At 41.4% G+C, this 18,173-nt stretch overlaps 1 protein-coding gene across 25 annotated transcripts in view; it reads left to right on the top strand.

Moving 5' to 3' along the window:
* Window positions 1-18,173, top strand: part of Erc2 (ELKS/RAB6-interacting/CAST family member 2) — an 893,602-nt gene that overhangs the window by 408,610 nt on the left and 466,819 nt on the right. For all 25 annotated transcript variants that reach the window (XR_003735931.2, XR_003735930.2, XM_028882471.1 and 22 more), the window contains one exon: window positions 14,595-14,732. Coding sequence is in view for 23 of the 25 variants with exons in the window: in XM_028882471.1 (XP_028738304.1) it covers window positions 14,595-14,732 (138 nt within the window). In the remaining 2 variants the exon portion in view is untranslated. The remainder of the gene's footprint in view (window positions 1-14,594; window positions 14,733-18,173) is intronic.

The following is an 18,173-nucleotide window of genomic DNA, read 5'->3' as shown; positions in this document are numbered from 1 at the left end:
GAGACATGTTACTGCTCATTTATACTTTTTCCTGAGATGATATTAAAAGTTAGTTTGCAAGTATTTCCATCAATTCTTGCATGTCAGTTAGTAGGGGCTTCATTACAGATGGCGTGGTATGAAATGTACTTTAATCTCTATATCACACAGCTTGAATTGCAATTTAAAAAGGAATTGTAATCTAGGACTGAGTTATTTACAGATTGTGTCAATAGTGAAATTCATGCAGACTGAATTTTAATCACAATGTGCAGTGTTTTATTTGTTTTTTTTTCCCCCCAGTCTACCACAAAATACATTCTACAGCCACCAGGACTATTGCTTTGGTGGTTTCTATTCCAGCCTCTATTACTGTGTTTTTAAAATGGAACATTTGCTGTAGGGGACAGAACAGTTAGCACGAAGAATACTAACCAATGACAAAATAAATCGTCTGCAAATAATGATACAGGTTCACTGACAAAACGTCCCTTTTTTCAGTTTGATGGTTCCTGTCCTTCCTCTGGGGCTGTATTGGATTTGGGGAGAAAGAGTCAGGATTTTGTTTTTTTAGGAAGTAGATTCAAGAATTCAAAATTTGATGTGTCCTAATCCTGCCTGCCCTTATTGACTCTTACAACAATATGCTTGGCTGGGTGTATGAGGAGAATGTGGAAGTGCTTTCTTTTCTTGGAAAGACGATTTCTGCCGTGGGAATAGTTATCCTGCTGAGTGTTCTTAAAGTGAATAGTGTACCTGAATTTGGAAAAGTTTCCTAAGTATTAAAGAGTTGTCATTTTCAGCCAGATGCACAAAATACTTTTAATTTCACATTAATCCCTTCGATTGTTTTTAAGCTTAAAAGAGATACATCTTATATTTTTATTCCTCACATAGATTTTAAATGTTTGGCTTCAAAAGCCTGTAGACAGTCAAAATTCAAAACAGTAACCATGAGTAAAATAATTCTCAAAGAATACCCAAAGCCTTCAGCTCCTAAAAAATAAAATCAAATTGTGAAAAGGCATGACTTGAAATCATTTAAATGACACAGTTTTATAGCTGTCTTAATATGACCTTGAGAAAATATTTCCTAAAAGGAATTCTCCCTTAAATAATTCTTTTAGACAAGGTCTTAGAGAGCACGCTCTCTTGAAGTGAGCTGTTTTCTTTGATGCTGCTATTTTCCTGCAAATTCCCGAGGACAGAATATTTGGTTTTAACTTAAGATAATGAAAGTAATTTTCCTTTGAGAACTAGGTTTTCTACCAGATTGTAAAGCCTGTCTGCAGGTGAGATTTAATTTAATCCTTTGAGTACTTAAGACGCATTCCCGAGTCAGTGGCCAAAAAAGTGACAAGATTATCATGTTATTTATTGACAGTGTGGGGACAAGCAAAGACTTTTTTTTTTAATCCAGAGTTTAATGATTTTTTTCAGTGACTTCGATGTCAGTTATTTTAGTTACTAAAATGCACATTAAACAGTCAAAGATTAGCAGGCACACTCTAGTTGTAAACTTTGCTGCAGTTGAATTTTAGTGTAGGGATCCTCTCGCAATAAAGCAAGCATGGAGGGCAGGCAGCATCTTGTCGACTGAATTTCCTATTTCAAATAGAGTTGCAGGACACAAATGCATGAGGCTTGAAAGGGAGCCCACCTGGGAAAGTCTGAAGGGAACAGAGAGTCAGAATCATCTGTGAACTGTATGCGATTGTAAAGGCTCTGTTTGCTATTTTCCTGTGTGTCCCATTATTTCCTTTTCAATTCTTCTTTTTCTCAGAGTGTTTTGCATATTCTAATAAACAGAGCACTTGCTGATGTCAGATATTATTAGAATAAACAAAGAAGATTATAAAAATGAAAGCTCCACATGGTTGAAATTTGATCCCAAATTATATGACACATATATGCTGTAGACTTCCAGATAAAATGAGTGTCATTAAAAATTTTCATCATTTCCTGTTAAATGTATATGCAAATGTACTTTTGCTGCATGCAATGAGTTCTTGCATAAATTTTACCTTTTATTTGGGGGTGGACAACATATTAAAAAATAATACTTTACACATTCAATTTAATGGATTATCAGAATTTTATGTGGGAAACCTAACAAAAGTAAATCTTCCCATTAGTCTATTCAGGACAAATGAATGTCTGTGAGATTGGGTGTCTTCCTCCAGAGGAGGCCCCAGGCCGCCCAGCTTCCCATGTCCTCCCCGCAGGTTGCTGGCCGTGGCCAGGGCACCGAGAGCTCTGAATGCTCTCACCTTTGAGCACCTCTGGAGGCTGCCTTGGATCTGCCACTTTGTCATTGGATTTTTAAAGAATGTTCTGGTTCAGAACAATTTGGGGATGTTTTAAATTTACTGCTTATTCATTTATGTCTAAAGGAAAAATTACACAAAATTCCATACTACTTGAGAACATACTGTCTTGGTTAAGGGTTTGGATCACATTTTAAAAATTACTTTTAAGAAAAAGGAAATCATGAATGCTCTGGAATCCAGAGAAGTGCCAAGCGTGGGAAGCAGTTGCCCTTTTATTTTTGGATACCTAATCATGGGGTCAGGCTACGGATGACAGCAGCATGGGGGACCTTAGCTTTTGGTGATGTGCCTTGGGGAAGAGTCTCCTTTGTGGCGCCTCTGCATCAGCTCCGGCTGGCGTTGGCTGAGCGGCAGTTGTGCAGTATCTCAAGTATTCCACAGGGTGTCACGATGAGGTTGTTCTCAAGAAAATTGTCTGGGAGTAAGTAATTTGAGCCAAGCTTTGCCCAGGATTTAAAAAGCCATTTTTTTGGCTTCAGTCAAGGAATATTTACTATAGGCCTACTGTGTGCCGACCCCATGATTGAAAATACACAAATATTATTGCTATGATGCAAATCTTTATTCTGTTTGGCATCTTGGCCAGCCCGGCACTTCTCGTCATAGTGAGCCTCTTTGAATGTATTTTCCATGGTGTTTCCTTCCATTAGAGAGTGAAAGTTGGAGAGAAGGCCACCAGCACACCCTTCCTTTGCTCCCCAGCTAGATCCTGACTGTCCTCCTCCTCCGGTTTGGTGGCAATGTGTCCGCAATTGTGTTGGTGCAAGAATCGAGCTGAGAGCCTCAGTTCTGCAAGGGGTAGGGGTCCGAACAGTTGAGGTACAGCTGAAGAGGGGTCAGGTATCTTCACTCAGAGTGAGCATGGACTTCACACCACCAGCTTCTTAGATTTATTTCAATGGTGGGACTTCCGAGAGTAAACGGAATAATCTATTTTAACAAAAGGCTTTTGGTGGCTTTCAGTTCTGGGACAAGATTGCATACATTCACTAAGTCCAGTTAGCTGAACTATATAAGTAATCATAAAAGACTCCGAGGGCCAGAATGAAGGAGCCCTATGGGGACTTGCTGAGCACATCCTGGGAAGTCCTTTGGGTTTTCTTCCTGTCCCTGTGACTGTCCCTAGACTCTGCAACAGGAACGGTGCCGACAGGAAAGGATGGAGGGAAGAAAGGGAGCCAAGGGAAGAAGGAGGAAGGGAATGGAGGCTCCGGACTTTTAACAAGGATCCCGTCAACCCACAACATGTCAGCAGCAAAGGCCAGCGGGCAAGCCTGTCGACCATCACATCTTGCCTGTCTAAGTGGTAAGCTCAGGATGCCTGAGGCAGCTTTGTCAGATGAGCCCTGACAGGGCACCCATCACTAGTGAGCCTCTCTTCCAGCAGTGGGAGTCAGTGACTCAGAGAAGTTGGAGGGAACATGCCTGCTTGATCAGCACCAAACGCAGGGCCCACTACAACAGAAGATGGGAAGACGATAAAAAAAAAAAAAAAAAAAAAAAAAAAAGAATCAAAGCACACCAAAATGTCTTACCACATGCCTAGAAATGTCCTGGATACAATAGAGAATCACCTGTAACATGAATCTTAAAGAGTCTTATTAATAAAATCAAACCTGAAGCCAGGTATTGAGGTGAACGCTGGAAGATCAAAGAAGCAGAACAAGCCACAGCTTCCTCACCTCGCCAGTTCCTCAGCTGATCCTGTTTCCTCAGACTGGAAGCCTCTGAGTCCTTACCCAGAATGAATCTCAGCTGAACTGCCTTTCAAAAGCCTAAAAGCTTAACCAGGCTCTAGTTCCTGGTCCTCATGCCTTATATACCTTTCTGCTTCCTGCCATCACTTCCTGGGATTAAAGGTGTGAGTTGCCATGCCTGGCTGTTTCCAGTATGGCTTTGAACTTACAGAGATCCAGATAGATCTCTGCCTCTGAAATGCTAGGATTAAAGGCATGTGCTACCACTGCCTAACCTCTATGTTTAATATTATGGCTGTTCTGTTCTCTGACCCCAGATAACTTTATTGGGGCGCACAATATATCAACCACAATCACCCAGTGTAGTAAGAAACCATTACAGAGGAAAAAAAAAATCACAATTTGAATAAGGAGAAACAAATGATAGCCAAGCATATCAGATATTGGGATTATTGGGTGAAAAAAGCTAAAACAATTTTTATAAATGGCTTGAATAGGTAATTAAAGAGAGAGAGAAAAAGAGAGAGCGCCTCCCTGGAACATTGAGTCGAAGAGCAATAAGATAGCATAAGTGAGCTTGGGGAACTCTCAGTCATGGCTCTTTAATGTGAAGGCCAGAGGAACTGGAATGGAGATCAGATGAGTAGAGCTCATGGACTTGCGGATGATAGTATGGCCTAATATTCCTATAGAATTCGAGGAGAGGAGAAAGAATACAGAGTGCTTGAAGGAGCTTGAAGACTGAGTAAAAGTTGAAACATTTCCTAGCTTGGCAAAAGATGTAAACTCACTCATGCGAAGATGATTGAGCCCCATATCACCAAACCCAAGAAAATGCACACCAAGGCTGTGTAATTAAGCCTCTGAAAATGAAAGTGAAATCTCCAAGCAGCCGCAGCCGTATGACTTTGTATCAGGAGACCACCAGTAGGTTCTTCATAGGCAACCATAGGCTAGAGAAATTAGCCTTGCATTTTTTAAGTGAGGAGCCTAAAACTGTCAACTACAGATTCTCTATCTTGTGAACTGTCCATCAGGAATGAGGGAGAAGAAAGCATCCTGAGGTAAGGGACAATAATGAGTTACTTGTTAATAGTACTAATTAATAGTATCAACTCTTAAAGACTTGGTGAAGGAAGTTCTCACAGAAAGGAAATGCTGACAGAAAAAGGATTAGAATTTCCCAAAGGGAAGATAGAAGAATATAGAATGCTTTGTTGGGATGAATAAAAATAAATCAGCTTCTACAGAGAGATTTGTTGCTTTCAGAGTTGGGCATTTCAGCCAATGACAGATGAGCCACCTTGCCTTGGCTTGTGGTCTATTTCCGGGTAGAGGCCTTTGGCTGAGGAAAGCTGTCTCCCTCCTGCTAGGGAAGAGAGAGAAAGGAGCCCCAGGTCACACAGTTCCCTTAAAGGGTGTGCTCACTAGGTTTATGTCAACTTGACTCAAGCTAGACTTACCTGTAAGGAAGGAGGGGACCTCAATGGAGAAAATGTCTCCCTAAGATTCAGCTGTAAGGTATTTTCTTAATTAGTGATTGATGGGGGAGTGTTCAGTCCATGGTGTGTGGTGCCATCCCTGGGCTGGTGTCCCCGGTTCTATAAGAAAGCAGGCTGAGCAGGCCACGAGGAACAAGCCAGTAAGCGGCACTCCTCCATGGCCTCTGTATCAGCTCCTGCCTCCTGGATTCCTGCCCTGTTTGAGTTTGTCAGCCAAATAAACCCTTTCCTCCCAACTTGCTTTTGGTCATGGTATTTTATTACTGCAATATCACAACCCTAACTAGGGCAAAGGACATGTTCCAATGACTTAAAACCTCCTTCAAGGCTCTCCCTCTAACAGTACCACCTTCCCTCAGTCCTGATATGCTCTTGGGACAATTTTTTTTTTTTTCCAGACAGTTTCTCTGTGTAGCCTTGGCTGTCCTGGAACTTACTCTGTAGACCAGGCTGGCCTTGAACTCACAGAGATCCACCTGCCTCTGCCTCCTGAGTCCTGGGATTAAAGAGTTATGGTACCACTGCCTGGTGGGAGAAAACTTTTAACACATGGTCTTCTTGGGAGCCAATGAAGATCTAAGTAATAGCCACTGTACACATACTGTAAACCATCATTCTCCTAATGAGTTCCCTAAGTCACGATTAAGGTAAAGGGCATGACAGCATCCCTTGTATTTCTCAGGATGTCATCGCACAAAAGTTCTTTGGCCTGATGCACTCTCATTTCTATTTTTACTTTCTCTATTGATGCTTTTGGGGTTTTGTGAAAAATCCAAACGAAACAACAAGAAGAAGAAATTGCCCAGGTCAGTGGCCTAGAGCTTTCTCTGTGGTTTCTTCTAGTAGCTTTAGGCTCAGGTTTATATTTCCGTTCATAATCTTCCTGGAGTAAATTTTTATATGTGGTGTGAGATAGGGCCCCAGTTACATTCTTCTCTGAGTACCCAGTTTCCTCAATACCACTATTGGAAAGAGTTTTTTCTTCATTGTGTAACTTGGAAATTTTGCACAAATCAATTGACTATAAATGTATGGATTTATTTACGAGAGTGGGTTCACTGGTCTGCACTGTTTTCTTTTGTCCTATTGTGATTACAATAGCTTTGCAATATATTTTGAGATCAGGTAGCCTTAAGCCTTCAACTTTGTTCTTGGTTCATGATCTTTTTGTATACTCAGAGTGTTTAATGGTTTTGTGTGTATCTCAGAATTTTTTTCTAATTCTATGAAAAATGTTATTGGAATTTTATTAGAGTCAGAATTTAATCTAGAGCCTATTTGGGTAAGTGTAGGCACTTTTTCTCATGGTTATTTTGTGAGACAGTTTGGCTATGTGTCCTAGGCTGTCCTAGACTCACTTTGTGGCCGAGGCTGAGCTTAACTCATTCACTGGTTACTGCTCCCTGAGTACTGGGATTAAGGGCATGCACAACCCAACTAGACATGTTAACAGTATTAATATTCCCAGTCAATGAGCATGGGTTAGCTTTTCATTTGTGTGTATGTTGTATTCAACTTTTTCATTGGTGTTTTATAGTTTAAATCGGCAAGTCTTTTACTTTGGTGAATAAATTTGTTCTGAAGCATTTCATTTACTCTTTGTTGATAATGTAAATGGAATTGTTCTTCTCATGGTTTCCTCTTCAGATAGCTCATTAGTATGTGGAAAACAACTGTGCCATCTCCACATCCTTTCTCTAGATTGCACCGATACTAAATTTATTTACCAGTTCTAACAGGGCTAGTATTGAAAGTTTTCTATATATAGGATCATGATGTTTGCAAACAATTAGTTTCAGTCCTTCATTTCTGATTTGGACATATTTTCCCCCTGGTTGCTTTGATAGATCTTAGAGCACCATACTGAATAGAAGGGGTAGCCTAAGAGATGGGGGAGGGGGATAGCTCAGCAGCAGACAACTTGTATAGCATGGATAGAAACCTAGATTTTATCACAATATGGCTCCCTCTCCAAAGTAGGTATCTTCATCTTCATCCTTTTATATAAAGTTATCTGTGGAAAAAATAAATGGAAGAAACCACTCTTCTGTATTAATTTTTACAGTAGTGAATATTGACTGAGAGATAGAGACTTAGATCAATAGAGAACTCGGGATGCTTGCACATATTTTGATGAAGGAAGGACCAGCTGGACACATATAGGCCACACAATTGTACATTGATTTAAACCTTGCACCTTACACAAAAAATAACTCAGTGGGTCCTGGACTGAAGTATAAAACACGAAACTATAAGTTTTAGAAGAAACTGAGAAAAATCTCAGAATTGACCTCAAAGGAAAGATCAAAAAGAGAAAGATTAATACATTGGACTTTTCTCCTGTGAAGGCTCCTGTTAAGGAGACTAAAGGATAAGCCACAGATGAGGAACAAATACTGTAAACCACACAGTGTGACAAAGGACAGAGACTCAGAATATATAACGAGTCATTGGCAGTCAAGAGGGAAGCAAAACCGCCACAAACTCATCCAAAAGGCATGAGTGACACTACACTGTGGAGGTGCATGTGTGGAAACACAGTCAAGTCACTAGTCACCGGGGAAAGCAGAGTGCCAGCACACCTGTCAGCGTCACTGAAGTCACAACTAGTGACAAGAGCATTGGTGACAGTGTCGGGAAACCAGACCATTCTTTTGTTGATAAAGATGTTAAAATGTGCAGTGTTGAAACTCTAGCAAATAATACTTCAGTAGAGTTTTACACAATAAAAAACAACTTCCATGTGACCCAGAAATGGCATCCTGGTTGCATTTATACCAGGGTAGTAAAAACTTCTGTTCAAAGATAAAAAGCACAAACCTGTATGTCAATGTTCATAGTAAAATACTTGTAATAGCCCAAACTGGAAACAACCTGCATGTCCGTAAATAGATATATGCTTAAAGAAGCTGGCATAGTGATACAATGGAATACTACTCAGAAGTAAATAATAATGAACTATTAAATAGCTTGACAATTTGGATGAATCTCTAGACAGTTATGCTCAGTGCAAAAAGCCAGTCTAAAAGTTATATACTCTGGTATGTTTGTGTAACTTTTCAGAGTCACAAAATTCTAGGAGAAAAGTAACAGATGCTAAGCATTTATAAAGTCAGCATTGATGGTACCATAGGGTTGTATTGACCACATGCTTTAGCTTAACCTTATAGTGCTCTAGAGATGCGAGATGGTAGGAAAAAGGAAGGGAGGAGAAAATTGAGATTAACATCCATCTTTTTCTAGAGTAGTATGTTTGCTGGAACACTAAAGCTTTCCCTAGGTGTCTGTTGTAGATATGGGTTGGTGGTTTGGCCACCAGACTCTGGCTTTCCTACTGACTTTATGAAGGAGATCTCACTCCAGAAGGTGAGAACACTAGTATTTGTGTTCTCAGCTTCTCTTGCTGCCAAGCCATTGGCTTAATCTTGTCTCTGCCTTTTAATTTAACCAAATGCACCTGTCAGCGCTGTTGGAATGCTGGGAATTTGATAACATCTCTGCACTGTGGTGACTGTGAGGTCACATGGTCATGGGTCAGCATGGAATGGAATGCAGTAGTTTGCACTGAAGTCCAGATGTCTGCTATCCGCTGCTTAGCCGTAGCATCTGTCGTGGGCCACTTGGGTCAGAACGTTAGGCATAGAATTCTGGCCTTTTCATGTAACTTTCACCTTTTTGGTAATTTTTTGAATTTCTCTCTATTTTTTCCTCAAATTTGACTGGTTGTCTCTGTATAGTAACTTTAACTAATACCCAAGGTATGGATAACAAAAATTACAGAAATGTCTTAAGAAAAAAAGAGGCTTTTTAGTAATTGAGTTTCAGAATCTCCTAAAGTGAACTGAAAGGCACCTTTGGGTAAGACTTACAAATGTGAACATGTTATAGCATGAACCTCTAAACAGACCTTATCTGTCATTTTTATATATTCTTTCTGTAATCCCAGAGCCAAAGGAACCCAGCCATGTCTTCTCTTTATGTAACACAGTCTCTTTAATAGCCCCACATTCCCCCCTCATTATATTTAGCAAATTAATGGCCAGAGATGTTAAAGTGACAACGTTGGTCTTAACTGGCCTTACAACCTCGTGAAGAGACAGTTTTACCCCTCAGCTACATCTCCAGCCCCTGACGGCAATTCTGATAGTGTGTACACAGTTCAGTGGAGGAAACCCAGCTCTGGGGGCAGAGAGGGCGTTCTGATGGATAAAGGGTATGTGTTGGCATCGAAAGGTTGAACCCAAGTTGAGCAGGTGTAGAATTTGAGTGGGAAAAGCATTCCAAGTCCAGGAGGCGGACCCAGGTGGGAAGATGGAGTCTGTTCCTGGGAGTTGGCAGCATGGTTTGTCAGAATGGTAGCCAGTGCAGGCGTGGTGGGAGAGCAAGTAAGTCCTCTTTTGTTTCTTCTAGCAGTCCTGGGGCTCGAGCCTGGGCTCTCACTCCTGCTAGACAAATGCTGCGTCCCTGAGCTACAGTCCTAGCTCTGGCTCTTAGACCATCTCTTGAAGGGCCTTGAGAAAAGTGGGAACCATCAAAGGACATGAAGTGAAATCATATAGCCCTATAGATTGGAATCTTGCCTGACTGGCTGAGAGTGAAGGGCTCTGGTAGACAGTCTTGGAGTGCAGAATTTCGAAAGTTAGCTAAAATCTATTAGGGTTAGCATTGCCGTGTGATCCCTGGGGTCTGAAAGCTGCCCGTTCCTTGCTCTCCAGGGATCAGCTCTGAAAGTGCAGCTCTTGCTTCAGACACACAGTATGGTTACTGTTGTGGGTGCTGTGACCAGAAACAACTTTCTTCAATGGCAAGTGTGGTATTTCTCAGGCCTGGGGTACACAGACCTGTCTCTCGGGCCTGGGGTGCGCAGGCCTGCCTCTCGGGCCTGGGGTGCGCAGGCCTGCCTCTCGGGCCTGGGGTGCGCAGGCCTGCCTCTCGGGCCTGGGGTGCGCAGGCCTGCCTCTTACTCCAAGAGTCGTAGGGACAAATGCGTTCTCTGTGTTCCAAGGTGGATTGCATTTTTGGTAAATATGAAAATTCTTAAAAGCTGCCCCGGGATTCCCGATCCTAACCCTCGTTTTCAGCTTGCTCACTGCCCAGTTCCTGCTGTGTGAACTTTGTGCAGCTTCACACTTTAAAAAAAAGATCCCAGACATTTTTGGTGTCATAGCAGTTTGAGAACAAGAGAAAGGTGTATAATAAGTTTCTAGTAGATTAAAAAAAAGTTTACATTTGCCAGCCTCCTAAAATTTAATTTTCAAGAAGAACTTATTTTTCTTTGAAGTTTAAAGGGAACATTCCTTCATGTAACAAGCCTTTTTAAGAAGTAAAACCTACTTCAATACTCATTTTAAAACCCTTTTGATGTTTTGTAGTTGGTTTGAAATTATCTTTATTTTGTGTATTGTCTTCAAGGAAAATAAATGGGAAGATACAGAAAATGTGGAAGAAAATAAAATTTTCCTGTCAAATGAAATTCTTAGTAATAAATATATGTGTGTGTGTGTATGTATATTGCTCTATGCAAGAACTTCATTTTACAAAGTTAGTGTTGAATTGTTTTATATTATGCCTTTTCCCTCTTCAGATTCTAATGTTCCCATTTAGTTTGCAATTGAGTGAAATCAGGATTTGAAATGCTTCCTCGCAATTTCATTGCATGTAACTGGATGTGACGTGTCTATTTGGTGTAGTGATGACTCTTTCTGTATAAAAGAAAAAAATCGTTTTAGCTCACAGTTCTGGATGCTTGATGGCATTGCACAAGCATCATCTTCTGGTGGCAGCACATCCTGGCAGGTGGCAGGGAGCATGTGAATCTGTCGAGTCACACAGTGCCAGCTGACCGGCGGAGGGCACAGGCTTGCTCTCTGGTAGCAAACCACTCTTGGGAGAACCAACTGAGTCCAGTTATACCAATTCCATCCATGAGGATGGAACTGACTCAGTCAAGTAAAGCCTCCATGACATCACCACCTTCTTCTGTGACCTCCTATCAAAGCATTGGACACCTCTCAGCTTCAGCATCCTGAGGCCCCACATGCCAGAAGGACCTTTGGGAGACAGATTATACCCAAACTGTAGCACATGGATGACTTATTTTTGCTAGTAATTCGTAGTGTTTGTTTATTATTCACTTGTGTATTTTGTATTTTAAATTATTTTATTATATGTATTTATTTGTGAGTTTTGTATGTGTGTGGACATGCCTGTACCAAGCATATGTATAGAGGTTCAGGAGTTGTTTCTCTTTTCCACCAAGTGTGTCCTGAGAATTGAACTCGGGTTGTCAGATTGGATGGCATGTGCCTTTACCCACTGAGCAATCTCACCATCTTTAGTACATATAGACATATATGTGTGTGTGTGTGTGTGTATATATATATATATATATACACACACACATATATATATATTAGAGATATAGTGTGTGTGTGTGTGTGTGTGTGTGTGTGTGTGTGTGTGTGTGTATGTATCTCACTGGCCAGGTTTTAAGGATTTCCTTTTATCTTTATGTGTGTGTGTCTGTCTCTGTGAGTATATGCCGTGTTTGTTCAAATGCCCACAGAGGCCAGAAGAATGTAACTGATCTCCTGGAGCTGGAATTATAGGTGGTTTTGACCTGGGTGCTAGGAGCTGAACTGGGATCCTCTGCAAGAGCAGCAAGTACTTTTAACTGCTATACCATCCCCACCAGCACCACCAACGATCATATTTTAAAAAACAGTAAGCCCTGCTTGGTTTGAAATGTTAAGCAGGAGATTGTGGAAGCCTCCACCAATGGGAACTAGAAGCTCTGCTAGTTCTCTGAGGCTGCTTCCCTTTCATGGTTTTTTACTTCCAGGTGCATGTGTCTATTTATAGAGTGTTTTACAAAAGTTATTAAAAGACTCGATTCTTTACACTGTTCTGTATTGTGTAGCCCCTTAAGTCTCCTTTTTACAAAAATTGTGTGTGTCTGTGTGTGTTGTATCTGTATGTGCAAGCATGCAATGGCATGCATGTGGAACTCACATGACAGCCTCAGGCATCTTTCCTTGCCTTCCACCTTGTTTGAGAATGAGTCTCTGTTCTTAGCCACTAAGGATGCGGGGTATCTGACCCACAAGCTTCTGGGAGTTCTCTTGTCTCTGCTGCTGTCTTGCTGTAGGTGCATTAGGATTACAGATGTGTACTACCACATCTGGTTTTATATGCTTATGAGAATCTGACTTCAGATCTTCACACTTAAGACAGCAGTCACTTTTAGCCACTAAACATCTCCCTAGTCCAAGACTTATTCTTGAGGTGTTTATACAACATTTCTTAAACTGGGATGTTCTTGGGTATAAATGTTCATTCACCCTATTCTAAATCTGTCAGTCAACCTTGTCCAAAGTTTCATTAGCTTTATTAGCTCAGATGCATTGGAACACTGGAAAAGTCCATTAGCCCAGGCCGGGTCCTGTCGACTCAGATGTAGATGCATCATTGCCTCTTCCTCACCTCCACTGGGTTTTCAAGATAGGGTTTCTCTCTGTAGCCCTGGCTGTCCTGGACCTTGCTCTGTAGACCAGGCTGGATTTGAACTCAGAGATCTGCCTACCTCTGCCTCCCAAGTGCTAGGATTTAAGGCGTGGACCACCACTATCCAGCTTTATTATTATTATTATTATTAATAATTTTTAAAAATGTGCATTTGTGTTTTGCCTGCCTTATCTGTCTGTCTGTCTTTCTGTGTGTGAGGGTGTCAGATCCCCTGCAACTGGAGTTATAGCCAGTTGTGAGCTGCCATGTGGGTATTGGGAATTGAACCCAGGGCCCTTTGGGAGAGCAGTCAACACTCTTAACTGCTGAGCCATCTCTCTAGCCCAATTGCCTTTCTCTTTAGAGTTCCATTTTGTTTTGTTTTGGAACAGTGTTCACTCTGTAGCACAGGCTGGTCTGGAACTCACTATATGTCCCGGGGTATCCTCAACTTCTGACAGCCTTCTGCTCCTGCCTCCTAGCTCCCATTACCAGTACGAGTCACCACACCTGGTGACTGTTTGGATGATCTATAGTGGTTCCTTCTTTGTCACCATCGTTGTCTTCTCTCCATTTCCATGACAACTGCCAATGTTACTTACATGGCCATTCCAGATTTATATGAAAAGAATCAAGTAATCACAGAAGTTTCTTGAGTAGCACAATGTGGAGCATGTAGTTGGAATGAGTCCCTGAGAAAGCTGGGTGCAGAATGCAAATATTTTGAATGGACTTATCTTAGAGTTGTACTGCTTTTTTTCCTTGTCATTTTAAAACCCTTAATACGAATAAATTGTTTGCATAGTGGGCTTTAAAAAAAACCCTTAGATAAGAAATACATGGTTTGAAAGCAGAGAATAAAAACATGAATGATAATGGGCGTAATGCCTAGGGAAGGTCCTTGCTGCCGCTGCCAGGCAGACCTTATAATCGGCTGTTTTCTGTGTTTATTTCGGGAGGCAGATACTGGATGAAAGTGGCTGGTTGGTTGCCAGCATATGACTTAGTTGCCAAATGGAGTGTTTAGCACTTGTTGCATATGACTTCTATCACAAGTCCTTCCCATTAACGGTCTGCTGGTGATAACCTACTTGGCTTTTCATGTGGTCACTTCGAAACAGCCACTTGACAACATTTGCTATATCATGAAGTTTCTTGCTGAATAAAGGCGTAAGTGAATGACTGTGTGGGCTCTGTTGAATAACAATAGGCTTCCTAGTAAAGAATGAGCACCCGCTCAGTGTCTGCTCAGTGAATGAATTAATCCTGTGGGAACGTTTTTTTCTGGTTCACCGTGGCAAGGTGTATGGACTTGAACCTTAAGAGTATGGTAAAATGGGTAGAAACATAGAGAAATAATACTATTTAAATGTTGATGGGGCCTGAATTTGCATAGAGAGCAAAATTCTGCTTATAAATAACAAAAATTGCATTAAATGGGTTAAGGTATCAAGATTTTCTTGATTCTAAGTCAAATGTATGATGTTGACGATGATCATAATATCAGATCTTAAACAAAACAAGAGATGGTTTCAAGAATCATGGCTTTGATTACTTATAAAATGTGTATTCTTTATTTCTAGATTGAAAACTTGCAAGAACAACTTAGGGATAAGGACAAACAACTGACCAACCTGAAAGACAGAGTGAAGTCTTTGCAGACAGATTCCAGCAACACGGACACTGCTCTGGCCACCCTGGAGGAGGCCTTGTCGGAAAAGGTGAGTTTAGCCTGAATCAGAACAGGGATTCAGAATTTAGAGAAACAGAATTGGGAGGAGTTGACCCAAGTGCCTGCAAATATATCTTCTTTTCCCCATCCCTACACTGGCTTCAGTCCCAACTGGTCCCCAGACTTTCATGCCAGCCAGGAGACTGGGCACACTGCAGCCATGGGCATCCTCGTGAAACTCAAAAACAGCATCATCCTTGGCTGTCTGAAAAAGCATCTACTAGCTAGTCGTTAAAGTTTTGGTGATAAAACTCTTAGCCTGCCCAATAGGGTTGCCTATCCTCCTGATAAGACCCTTTCTGGACAGAACCTCTGCCTCATGCTCGTCTCTTCCTTACATCTCTATGCTCCAGCTTTGTTGGTCCTCTAAATTTCAAGTGTGTCCTGCTCTCTTTTGCCTCCACCACTTTGCATTTGCTCTTACTTGCTTAGGATGTGATTTCCTATGTGCAGATTTAATTCTCCTGCATCTTCCCAGAGGTTGTATTATACAATAGTCAAGAATGTAAACTTGGCAGATAGGTGTGTGAGTTCAAATCCTAGGTCCAGTATTGGGGTGAATTAGTTAGTCTCTGAGTTCCTCAGTTTCTTTACCTGTGAAATTGGGGTAATAAAAGTCCCCACCTTAGTGGATTATGTTATGATGAGGAGATAATGTGTTTAGAGCAGTTGAGAAAGATTCTAGTTGTCATTATTATTTTATGAATCATTTCCATAGAGACACCATGTTGGTGCCCCCATTCTGCACAACATAATCCCACAAATTCTTATTGAAATTTCAACTCTTCATGCTTTTGTTTTAATGAGATTAGCTCCCTCTTTATACTGGACCCCAAAGCAAAATAACATACTCTGTGTGTGTTTTAGTTTGCCATCTCCAGGGCCTAGCAGAACACCTTAGGGGGTTCCCCAGTAGATACTTGATACTGGTTGAATATTCCACCCTAACATGAATGGTTGAAAGCCCCAGCTCTCACAGAGTTCTCATTCTAATGAAGGAGAAGGAGAAACAGAAAATGATGAATAATGGCATATGTCAGTTTTCAGAGGGTGTTATTTTCTACAGGTGAAAAGAAATCAGAGAGGAGTATAGGACTCCTGGGGTTTTATGGCCAAGTTAGAGACAGGAAAATGATGTTTACGGAAAGACTTGATGGATGTGGGATGAGCCATGAGTCCTTCTGCAAGACCATAGGTTCAGGGCAGAATGAAGAATAAGGAGTTTGGGAAGAAGTCAGGTATTAACCTTTCTCAGGGCCTTGTAAGAAAGTTTCTTAAAACTTGAATTTTTACTCTTTTTGGAAGTCATTCTGAAGCATTATTTCTGACTATCACTTAAAGGATTACTATGAACAAAAGAACTAATGAATCAAAGAATGAAATCCATGAGACAAATAGACCATTCTGGTGTTTGCTAACTATGAAAATGATCTCTAGGAAATTTCTTCTGCTTGAGTTAATCCATCCATTCACTGCAACTCTTGCAGATACGGTGTCTATGGGTAAATTTCCACATCATATCCTTGCTCTTGACTCTTCCCTGTACAAGAGCTAGTGCCTGCACAGGCGCACATGAAATTCTTCAGTGATTCTGAGATGGCTGGGGAGACAGCCGTGTGGGTAATGTGCATGCTGCTCAAGCATGGGGACTCACAGGCTTGCAGCCTCACAGCATACATAAAGCTGGACTCAGTAGTGCATGTCCACAACCCCTGTGTTCCAGAGGCAAGATGGGCAGCAGCGACGGGAACCCCAGCTGTCTCAGGCTCCAGCAGGACAGCCTGTCTCAAACAAGGTGGAAGAAAGGACCGACACCTAAGGTTGTCATTGTCCTTTGGTCTCCACACAAGTGCTGTGCAAAGCCCCCCTACACACGGCAGGGATGGGGTGGGGAGGGACAGGAGAGGAGAGGCGAGGCGAGGCGAGGTGAGGAGGGGTGAAATCCCCACTCTCACAGAGAATTCTGAAGGAGAGTTTATTTGGGGGTTAGGCTTACCGTGTGTCACCGCAGGTTCTAGGCTCATTATTGACGTTATTTTCAAATTCAGCTTGAAATGAAGAAAATTTAGAAGGTGAAATGTTTAAGTAAAGTTGTATATACTTTTTCTCCCTCTCTCTTACCATTTTCATCTCTGCAGCACTGTATATAACATGTCCACAATGCTTGTTGTGATATGGAGTTTTCTTTGGGGAATGTCATACAATAAACATAGCACAGTGCTATGTATGGGCCCAGTCCTTCCTCACAAGTAATTTTCCCTTTTAGGACTTCAAATCTTCTGCTGAGTGAAACAATTAGATAATGTAGTCCATTAGTTTCCTAAGCCTCTGTAGTCTTAATCATGACTTATCCTGCAACTTCAGAATCATAGGGACTACCATGAAAAATCTAGGATACTAGAACCATCGAAGCTGTTGACAGAAAATCTTGAGTAGTGTGCGTCATCCAGCTTCCTTGGTCTTTGTGGCATACAATAAGTATTTGGAAGGTAAAGGAAAGGGCTATGATTGTAGATGAGGTAGTCTTCAAGGCTGTATTAAAGTTATAAGTTTATAAGTTGAAGATTAAACTGTAAGGTTATACAATTTTATTTGAGAATCTATAAGAATGTTTAGTACAATGATATTTCAGGGAAAGATACTCTTTCAACACGGAAAGTTTATTTCCAGAGTTCTCTGTAATAATTTTGTTTATAAAAGTGGAATTAGCCGGGCGGTGGTGGCGCACGCCTTTAATCCCAGCACTCGGGAGGTAGAGGCAGGTGGATCTCTGTGATTTCAAGGCCAGCCTGGGCTACCAAGTGAGTTCCAGGAAAGGCACAAAGCTATACAGAGAAACCCTGTCTCGAAAAACCAAAAAATAAATAAATAAAAATAAAAAAGTGGAATTATTCAAAGAGTATTAAAATTATGTGTTCCTATTGCATATTTGGGTAATATGTTAGTACCTTCCTCCTTCTTGATTTCTTTCTTAAAATTCATAGACTTATAGAGATTCCATGTAAATTCCATGTCATGGATTCTTGACAGGATTTTATCTCCCTCGCCCCCTCCCCTGGGGGGGGGGTGCTATTTCATTTCCTTGAGTTTAAAGCCAAAAACGTTCCCACTTATAAGACATCCTTCTGTTAAGTTCTTCCTTTGAGGCCTAAGGGGGCATCAGAGGGAGAGCTGAGGTTATGGGAGTCTGGCCATTCCTCCCTTGGCTTCCTGGTCACAGACTGAAGCCAGTCTTCTGCTACAGGTTCCCTCAGTACTGAGTCACCCAACTGCACCTTTAATTACCCGACCTCCAATTTGTGCCTCTTTTGGAAGCGCCTAGACAGGGGATTATTGAGACTGTAGATTTGTAATCATGGGTTCATAGCATCTGAACTAGAGAACCAGAAGGAGCAGGCGGAACCACAATGGGTCAGGTGGTTTAGTGGAA

Source organism: Peromyscus leucopus, chromosome 9 (assembly GCF_004664715.2).
Source record: "Peromyscus leucopus breed LL Stock chromosome 9, UCI_PerLeu_2.1, whole genome shotgun sequence".
NCBI lineage: Eukaryota > Metazoa > Chordata > Mammalia > Rodentia > Cricetidae > Peromyscus > Peromyscus leucopus.
Note: the sequence above shows the minus strand (reverse complement) of the source record. Positions and strands in the feature narration are given on the sequence as shown.